The sequence below is a fragment of the Limulus polyphemus genome, unplaced genomic scaffold, assembly GCF_000517525.1.
Source record: "Limulus polyphemus unplaced genomic scaffold, Limulus_polyphemus-2.1.2 Scaffold4541, whole genome shotgun sequence".
NCBI classification, from domain to species: Eukaryota; Metazoa; Arthropoda; class Merostomata; order Xiphosura; family Limulidae; genus Limulus; species Limulus polyphemus.
In genome coordinates this window covers 79447-90025 of record NW_013670151.1, presented here as the reverse complement: position 1 = coordinate 90025, position 10579 = coordinate 79447, and the positions used below count along the sequence as shown (strand labels likewise).

At 32.1% G+C, this 10579-nt stretch overlaps 1 protein-coding gene across 1 annotated transcript; it reads left to right on the top strand.

The window, feature by feature from the left end:
• Positions 1-1202: 1202 nt before the first annotated feature.
• On the top strand, positions 1203-9501 carry LOC106471323 (integrator complex subunit 11-like). Its single transcript, XM_013931921.2, has 9 exons — positions 1203-1359; positions 4083-4172; positions 4289-4451; positions 4560-4670; positions 5047-5102; positions 6267-6415; positions 7367-7490; positions 8164-8259; positions 9335-9501. Exons 1-8 carry the CDS (start codon positions 1273-1275, stop codon positions 8224-8226), a joined length of 843 nt encoding a protein of 280 aa, XP_013787375.2. The 5' UTR covers positions 1203-1272; the 3' UTR covers positions 8227-8259; positions 9335-9501.
• Positions 9502-10579: the final 1078 nt, after the last annotated feature.

Genomic DNA, 10579 nt, shown 5'->3' with positions numbered 1-10579 from the left:
TCACATTAGTCTTGGAAGGTGTGTATGCTACATGAAACTACTTCAGTCTAGGTTAGACATGTTCATAAGTTGATCACATTAGTCTTGGAAGGTGTGTATGCTACATGAAACTACTTCAGTCTAGGTTAGACATGTTCATAAGTTGATCACATTAGTCTTGGAAGGTGTGTATGCTACATGAAACTACTTCAGTCTAGGTTAGACATGTTCATACACTGACCACATTAGTCTTGGAAGGTGTTTATGCTACATGAAACTACTTCAGTCTACGTGGACATGTTCATAAGTTGATCACATTAGTCTTGGAAGGTGTGTATGCTACATGAAACTACTTCAGTCTAGGTTAGACATGTTCATAAGTTGATCACATTAGTCTTGGAAGGTGTTTATGCTACATGAAACTACTTCAGTCTAGGTGGACATGTTCATAAGTTGATCACATTAGTCTTGTAAGGTGTGTATGCTACATGAAACTACTTCAGTCTAGATAGACATGTTCATAAGTTGATCACATTAGTCCTGGAAGGTGTTTATGCTACATGAAACTACTTCAGTCTAGATAGACACGTTCATAAGTTGACCACATTAGTCTTGTAAGGTGTTTATGCTACATGAAACTACTTCAGTCTAGGTGGACATGTTCATACACTGACCACATTAGTCTTGGAAGGTGCCTAGACTGAAGTAGTTTCATGTAGCATAAATGGACATGTTCATACACTGACCACATTAGTCTTGGAAGGTGTGTATGCTACATGAAACTACGTCAGTCTAGGTTAGACATGTTCATAAGTTGATCACATTAGTCTTGGAAGGTGTTTATGCTACATGAAACTACTTCAGTCTAGGTTAGACATGTTCATAAGTTGACCACATTAGTCTTGGAAGGTGTTTATGCTACATGAAACTACTTCAGTCTAGGTTAGACATGTTCATACACTGACCACATTAGTCTTGGAAGGTGTTTATGCTACATGAAACTACTTCAGTCTAGGTGGACATGTTCATACACTGGAAGGTGTTTATGCTACATGAAACTACTTCAGTCTAGGTTAGACATGTTTATGCTAAGTGAAGAACTGTAGTGACACATTTGTAATATGTAAGACACTTTACTAAATGGACACTTCAGTATCTGAAAAAAAAAATCATCTTTTAAATTCTTAACTTTACCAGGTTATGATTTAGTGTGCTTTGTATGAAATTGAAATAAATATTAGTTTTTATTTTCTCTAGCCATTTGACAGAGCCTACATTGACAACCCTGGACCCATGGTCGTGTTTGCAACCCCAGGGATGCTTCATGCTGGTCTCTCTCTACAGATCTTCAAGAAATGGGCACCCAACAAAAACAACATGGTAAGAACAGTTGTATCAGGAATGGTGTTTTAACAATCCTGTTTGCTATTCTATATTAGTTTACGAAAGTGGTCCAAGTATTGTATTTTTATGTAAGCTTATTGACATAAGCGGTTGTAAAATTCAACTCAAAGTCTTATGAATTTTATAGAACTATATAAAAGTTTGTTCTCCTTTTAAAAGCACTCATGGTTACATGTTTGAAACTCAAAAATTCATTCAATGTTCTCTCAAAGGGGAGTCAAAATCTTATGAATTTTATGGGACTATATAAAAGTTTGTTCTCCTTTTAAAAACACTCATGGTTATATGTTTGAAACTCAATAATTCATTCAATGTTCTCTCAAAGGGGAGTCACAATCTTATGAATTTTATGGGACTATATAAAAGTTTGTTTTCGTTTTAAAAACACTCATAGTTACTTTACATTATTTTTATTCATAAACGTTTTTTGTGTTAAAAGATAATCTGTCTGAAAGCTACAAAAATTTTCTCTATGACAAGACATCAGGAGAGCTCAGTTAGGCTTAAGGAGTAGAGTAAGCGACATTATATTATGATCAAGTTTATAACACTAAACAATGCATACAAATATAAAAAAAACTTATTATTTATAGAAAACAACACTGCATTTATTAGACATGTTGATTATGACTAAAATATTGTTAGCAAAAATCATAATACCTAGTCTGACAGAGGTAATGATGATGGCAAGCTAAAAGGTCCAAGGTTTTTTGGTGTGATATTTATGATTTATAATCATAAGCGATGATACTTCAATCAGCACAAGAAATACTTTATTGAATAACAATCAAGTTGAAACTGAACAGATAGAAACTAGATACAGTTTAGTTTTTCTTGAACTTCACACAAAGATAGTAAAGGAATATCTGTGCTAGCTGTTAATTTGATGCATTAGACTAGATGGAAGGCATCACCAATTCTTGGGTTACTCTTGTGAGACGTGAACCACAGAATATCGGGTTAACTGCTAACTATTTGGTAGTAAGTAAATTTGTATGGAGTTTCATGAAAGTTTGTTACATGTCTCTGCTGTGAGAAGGAAAAGATATCAGGAGATATCAGTGACACTCCTCTAGTCTAAAAAAGTGTAACAGTTTACTTTTGTTAGCTTAGCGATTTCTGCCTTGAGACAACACTGAGCAAATTATTGAATCTCAAAAATCTAGTCATGTTTTTAAAACGAAAACAAACTTTTATATAGTCCCATAAAATTCATAAGATTGTGACTCCCCTTTGAGAGAACATTGAATGAATTATTGAGTTTCAAACATGGAAATTTTTCTATACGTTTCTTTACATTATTTTTATTCATAAACGTTTTTTGTGTTAAAAGATAATCTGTCTGAAAGCTACAAAAATTTTCTCTATGACAAGACATCAGGAGAGCTCAGTTAGGCTTAAGGAGTAGATTAAGCGACATTATATTATGATCAAGTTTATAACACTAAACAATGCAAGATCCATTGTTTGTTCTGAACTTCTCATTTTTTAACCCCTATAGGAGTTCTGGGTAGCCGATGTCTCAAGAAACCATGAATTATTACTTACACCACTTTATTTGCTCTACGTCGATATTTACTGATTATAATCTGTTATATCCAGTCATTTTTAGCCAATTAGCTCTAGCTTTGTTTTTGAAAGCTAACTTCATTGGTTCAGACCACATGCTGTGACATCATTAAAGTGTAGCAGGGAAGGACTTTACTAATAAAACCACTAAGAGAGAAGGAAGACCAGACACGAGTCACTCTGTTGTCATATTGTTGTTGAGGGATGGTAGTTTCTTAGAAGATATAAACCATTGTTTTGGAATGGGCAGAAACATTTTAAAGTCAATAGATTTGTTGTTCGTAGTTGAGACTCATGCATACAAATGAAGTTTGAATTTTTTTTTTTTCATTATTCATTGTGAATTACGTTAAATAAATCTTACATAACGAGAAACTATAAATTCTAGATTTATTATTTTTATTTACATTTTGAAATTTGATATGCAGGTGTGTATTCAGTACCTGAAAGGTGATCACCAGTCGTGATAGGATTAATGTTACTAAATGACTGATGGAATTGAATCGTACTCCATCCTCCCATTATCATGTGACTACAGCATCTGTAATGATAAGGTGTAACTGTCATAACACCTGGAAATATTTGTATAAAGCCTAGTAGCAAATTAAGTGTAAAAGTATAACGTAGCATCATAGCCGTAAACTTACTGCATCAGAGAGGCAAGGATTATTATAAACTTGTATCAGAAGTTGTTTTGTCACAAAACTGTGGAGATTTATAAATCATTACTAGTTTTCTAATTTTGTAATTTTTGAATCCCCGTTTTACAAAATATGCTCACCCTTTCAGCAGTGGGGGCTTTATAACGTGATGGCCAATCCTACTATTTGTTGGTAAAAGAGTAGCCCAAGAGTTGGCGGTGGGTGGTGATGACTAGCTGCCTTTCTTCTAGTTCTTTCACTGTTAAATTAGGGATGGCTAGCGCAGATAGCCCTCGTGTAGCTTTGTGCGAAATTCAAACCAAACAAACAAACAAGAATTTTTCTAGCTTTGACAAATCTATTTGAAATTTCATTATGTTCTTTAACCCATAATTGTGGTGAACTTTATATAAGATCAGTAAATTAATCTTGTCGAATAAAAAATGTGACTGTTATACTAATTCATGGAATTTTATCTTCTATTTTCAGGTTATCATGCCAGGTTATTGTGTTGCTGGCACTGTAGGTCACAAAATACTGAGTGGAGCTAAGAAAGTGGAATTTGAAAACAACCAGATCGTAAGTACAAACATTTTTCTCCTGTTCTATTTGGTTTTTATGCTAATTCTGTCTTAGAAATAACTTTTTTACTTAACGTAGGATAAAGTGATATGATATGTTTTTTTGTTATTAAGGTGGAAGTCAAGATGTCAGTACAGTACATGTCATTCAGTGCCCATGCAGATGCCAAAGGAATTATGCAACTGATCCAGCACTGCGAACCTCGTAATGTTCTGCTCGTCCATGGAGAAGCATCAAAAATGGAGTTTTTGAAGAATAAAATAATGCAGGAATTTGGTAAGATATAAGACTTCAAAATGTTTTGTTCTTATTTGTACATAAGGTTCATTTTAGATTTGATTCACGTGTGCATGTTATTTTCAGTCATTTACTTTTACTGTTTAGGAATCGAATGTTACATGCCCGCAAATGGAGAAACGGTGTGTATGCCAGCTCGGGTAGTTATACCCGTTGACGTCTCACTTAAGCTTCTAAAAAGGGAGCTAAGCCAATCAGGTAGGAACTTTAAACAAAAAGCATTTAAAAAACTGGAAAAAAAAACGTTTTTGCATGAGTTGGTAGCCACTGTAAAGTAGCAAAAGGTTTCATCACCATGCCTAATTTGATTTTATTAACTTACATAATCTAGGTATATAGATGTGGGAGGGTATATGTATACATGATTTGTTTAACAGAGAAATCCTGTAGGATATATATATATCTTGAACGTTTTTCTTCATTCAGTTATTCCTTCATTTCGATAGCCACATTTCTTCAACTCCCTAATGGTTTTTAAGTTCTGTTTTTGTAACATTTAGTGATTTAAGTACTTTAATGTACATTATGTGTAGCGTTTAGTTTTCAGCAAGTTTCTGATGTGTATTTTTTTCAGGATCAGACCCTAAAAAACCAAGAATACTTCATGGAGCCTTGATGATGTTTGATAATGTATGATAAGTAATCCTTCTTTTTTGTCTTGATGATGTTTGATGAGTAATCTTTGTTTTTGTCTTGATGATGTTTGATAATGCATGGCGAGTAATCCTTCTTTTTTGTCTTGATGATGTTTGATAATGTATGATGAGTAATCCTTCTCTTTCTTGATGATGTTTGGTAAAGTATGGATGAGTAATCCTTCTCTTTGTCTTGATGATGTTTGATAATGTATGATGAGTAATCCTTCTCTTTGTCTTGATGATGTTTTATAATGTATGATGAGTAATCCTTCTCTTTGTCTTGATGATGTTTTATAATGTATGATGAGTAATCCTTCTCTTTGTCTTGATGATGTTTTATAATGTATGATGAGTAATCCTTCTCTTTGTCTTGATGATGTTTTATAATGTATGATGAGTAATCCTTCTCTTTGTCGTAATGATGTTTGGTAAAGTATGGATGAGTAATCCTCTCTTTGTCTTAACGATGTTTGGTAAAGTATGGATGAGTAATCCTTCTCTTTGTCTTAACGATGTTTGGTAAAGTATGGATGAGTAATCCTCCTCTTTGTCTTGATGATGTTTGATAAGTCAAGTTTATAAGTGAAGATGTTGCTTATAAACTAACCTTTAACCTCTCCAGAAGGTTAAACAGAAAATATGACTGGTTCTAATATTTGTGATAAAAAATCACCTACACTGTGTATTTTTTTTTCACATTTCTTTTAGTTAGTTCATTACTGATTGTAAGTAAAAGGTATATAAAAAACGGCCAGGAGGTATAAAAGTAAGTTTTGTGTATTAGTTGTTTCCATTTAAAGCACATCTGGGTGTAGTGTTTCATGATTAGGATCAATATTAATTAGTTGTCCAAACTGGGTATTCCAAAATTTATCAAATCCACATCCCAGGAAATATAAATAGATCTAATATTTGTAATAAAAATCCCACTAAATTGATTTTTTTCATGCTCCATTGAATTAATCCATTCGAGATTTTAAGTAAGAGGTGTGTAAAAACAGTCAGGAAGCCTATTAGGGATCACTTGTGCAGATAACCCTTGTGTAGCTTTGTGCAAAAACCAAACGAATCATGAATAAGTTAAGTTTGTATAATACCAAGTTAAAAAACGTCAAAAAAGGTTCCTCAGTTTAAGACTGTCAAGTTGTGTTTACAGACTCTACGCTTGGTAGATCCAGAAGCTGCTATGGACGAAGTTGGTGTCAAGCCACATGACATTCGCTTTACTTCTACTATCCATCTTGAGGATCCATCGGGCGAGCCTCCGACAAGAGTTGCCGATGCTATATACCAGAAAATGAAAAGGTTCAAGTCTCAGAGTTGGATTTTTTTTTAAGTTTCCATTACAATTGAATTTTAAGTTTTATAATCTTTCATAAGTAATATTTAAATGCTATATTTTAAATTGTGTCAAAATAATGGGCAACTAATTTTCAAATATTTCCTTTGAAAATGACTCCTGCTTTAAAGATATTTCTGTTTTAAAGTCAAATGTCTTTAAACTTTGCTTACAATGTTGGAAAGTTCTGTATATGTAAGAACAAACTGCTTGATTCCAGCACCAAATGAGGTCCTCTCTATTTACTTGCTTAATTCTTTCAAGCAGAACTGATGAGCTGTGAATTACGTGAAACTAGTCTGTTGCACCGGAAGTAGCAAATCAAAGTATAAATTAGTCCTGTATGTCACCTTTTCTTCACCGATGAAAGTAAATTAACAACATATCTTATATTACTGTATACACAAATTTGTTTTTGAAACCTGAATTGTTGCTTTTTTTTGGTTTCGTACAGAGAGTAAAATTTTCCTCTTGAGATAATGTATAATACAGTTGAATGACAATTCAATAAACTTACTGAATAAACTTGCTTATAAACTTATTTTCATTATAATAGAAACTCAGTAAATAATAGAATAGAATAATGTCTTATGACAATACTAAAAAAGTCAATTAAACTTGCTGAAGAATTATTTTCATTATAATAGAAACTCAGTAAATAATAGAATGGCTTATGACAATACTAAAAAAGTCAATTAAACTTGCTGAAGAATTATTTTCATTATAATAGAAGCTCAGTAAATAATAGAATGGCTTATGACAATACTAAAAAAGTCAATTAAACTTGCTGAAGAATTATTTTCATTATAATAGAAACTATTAAAGAGAATGAGATATTTTGTTTACTTCCGTACAGTGTTGAATGCAGTCTTCATCATGGAAACTCATAAGTACTTTTCATCTCTCTCTCTCTCCAGCAAGCTTAAGGACCACACGATTCACTTAATGGTGGACAGTTCTATTTCTGTAGCCTCCGTTCTGATCAAGGTTGATAACAGTGATGATGATGGCAAGAATGTTTTTGTTTCGTGGGGATATCAGGTGAGGTTACTATCCCTTGAACCAATTCTTATCTTAGAAGTTATGTTTACAGAACCAAGTCTTTAAAACAGTTTTTTTCAACTTCATACCATGAGTGTGGAATGTTTTATAAAAACAGAGTGTCCAAAAAGTCTTGAACCACAGGCACTTCAATGAATTTTATAGAATGTCTTCCACTTGCTGTCCTTGTAATTCAAAACAAGGTTGGATTAACAGCAGGATTAACTCAACTTTCTTATCCTTTGACAGTGCCATAATCAGTCACATATCTGAAATTAACAAAAGCTTTAGATTATATCAAAATATTCGTTTTGGAAATTTTATATACACATTTAACTTAGATATTGAGTTGTTTCTACCAAGATTTTTGAATATTTTGATGGACTGCTCTTAATTCATATTAATATAATATCATTTCTTTTATTCTCTGTAGTACCTGAGTTTTATAGTACTCGATACATGGATGTATTATTATATTTTATTCTCTGTAGTACCTGAGTTTTATAGTACTCGATACATAAATGTATTATATTTTATTCCCTGTAGTACCTGAGTTTTATAGTACTCGATACATGGATGACCAGATTTTTCGATGTGTAGGTTAGAAGAAAGTATAAATTTACTGGAAGTAAAACACATCTGAGTATACATTTCTATTTTGTTCTGATTTTAGGATGAAGAATTAGGAAGCTATCTTCTAAGCTTAGTGAAAGAAATGGAAGAATATTTTACGTGACAGTGACTGAAATCTATCATCGGTTATCGTGTGGTAAGTAATGGTATTTCATCATCATCATCGTGTTAATATATTTCCATCACTTGCTTTCCATCTCGCACCAAATATTTTTCTATAATTGATTGTAAATTCACCATTTATATTCTGAATAAACCAAACTAAAATCATAATCTCCTCATTAACAGACTTTCCTTTATTCTCAGTTCTTGTTTATTTATTGGCCATAGTGAAGATTTTAAATCGTTCTCTACTTATTTGTTCATTGTAATTTAAGATCACCAATGGCAAACAAGAACTCCAAATATGGGAATGTAACTTAATTTACTTCAACCAAAGTTGAACGAGCAAAACAATGTGGTTCATATATTACTAAACATCCAAATTCATAACTCAAACCCACTAAGCCACGTCTAAACAATAAACGAGCTTTAAACAAATATAAATCAAAGTAATATTACATCAAATTTTTAACTAATTAAAGCTAATGAAATCTCAAAAATAAGTTTATATTTGTAGTTAGTATGATAACGAAATTCTTTAAAATGTTATTGATAGAAAATTTCTGTTCCTACTTATAAATTAGTGAGTGATTATACACCAAACAAGTTAAACACAAACTGTAATTCATATGTAAAAAAACAATCTCTAACAGGATAGCCAAGTTGTACTAATTTACTTCAACTGAAGTAGAACAAATGAAACACTGTGGTTCATTTGTTGTTGAATCTTTGAATGTTAGTGATATGTGAACTTGTATGTTTAATTGTAAATTTCATCTTGTGATGCCACACGATGACAAAATATTTTGTGGATCAACAAAGAGTGAGAGGAATTTTCTTACATAAAATTAATTTTAGTTTAGTAAATAAAAAAAGGTTCTTCAATATGCTGACGTGTCACAATTAAATTTGAAACCTGGTATTGTAATTGGCTGGATTACAGTGCCACACTTCAACAGAAAAGCTGTGTTTTTGTTTCTGTTGACTCATTCTCAACTTATACACATTACTCCTGGTACAGAAACATAAGTTTAAGTTGTATTTTTAAAATAAAGTGTACACCACCTAGATGATTTTATACTTACATGATAGATCAATCTTTTTTTCAGGAAAATGAAAAACTACTGAAATAAAAGGGATCACGAAGAACGTGACACCGCCCATGATTTTCGGCTTCGAGACTCATCGCATCTCTCTCTCTCTCTGGTGTTCAACACACTGTTTTGTAAAGAATGTTGATGTACAACTTTTTTGACAATAAATGTTTTTATTGTAATTTGCACTTTTCAATGGATGAGAAGAACGTGAAAGTCAGAATTCTTCATTTTGCTTGAATGTTGTAAAGTACTTTAACCCAGCTTTTAACCACCGCTAGTTTTTATGGGATTGTCTGATTGATTATCACTAAGTTTTTGTTATACACCACATTAAAATTGTATCTACTGTAGTGTCATACAACTGTATGTTATGTATGTATCTGATATCTTGTGTCAATTAACAAGGTATTATGTTTATCTGGTTTATAGTTTTGTATTTTATCTTTCTTTTCTTTTTCTTTCATTGCAGTGAAAATTAAGACATTATTTTAAAGTTGTGCTAATTTCTCTTTTAATGATCTTACATTCCTTGGTCAACTCGGGGAGATGCAAGATACTATTTTAAAGTTGTGCTAATTTCTCTTTTAATGATCTTACATTCCTAGGTCAACTCGGGGAGATGCAAGATACTATTTTAAAGTTATGCTAATTTATCCTCTTATGAGCTTCTTGAGGTCATCTTGGTGAGACCTAAAACAAATCATGACTCTTCTGAATTCCATCTTTTGGTTTAGAGAAAAAAAGGACACCACAAAAGTACAGACAGACACTGACTGATTGATTGACTTTAACTTTTCTGTCACCAACTTTTATCCTGTACGTGTGCTTAACTTTTCTATCCTGTATTCAGAGTGTTTTTAAGATGCGTAAAGTATACAGATGCTTTTAACTTAATGTAACACTGAAACCTTATTTACTGGAACTTGTCCCCAGATAAGTAATTATTAACAATGTTCGAGCTGTTGTATAACTTTAAGAACAGTTGTATTTTATTTTATTTTTTAATTACTGCATTCTTCAACAATGTTTTGACACATAATAAAAGCACTGATTAGGCTTTATGTGATATTTACATAAGTGAAGTAGTTAACTTATAAACAAATGAACTTAAGTTCAACAGGAAATCAAACACTGTATTAGGTAATAAAAACTTGATAGATTTACACCCAAGAACTTTTAGATAACTCCCTATAAATTTCATATATTAACTGGTTTACTTTTATTAGCACTGATTAAGAGGAAAACATTGAATTGCAT

Bases quoted from the DNA above. Each gene is read 5' to 3' on its own strand.
- LOC106471323 (XM_013931921.2), top strand. From the start codon at position 1,273: ATGGTCGTGTTTGCAACCCCAGGGATGCTTCATGCTGGTCTCTCTCTA. The intron at 4,173-4,288 runs GTAAGTACAAAC...TTTGTTATTAAG, and splicing joins AATTTGAAAACAACCAGATC to GTGGAAGTCAAGATGTCAGT. The intron at 6,416-7,366 runs GTTCAAGTCTCA...CTCTCTCTCCAG, and splicing joins ATATACCAGAAAATGAAAAG to CAAGCTTAAGGACCACACGA.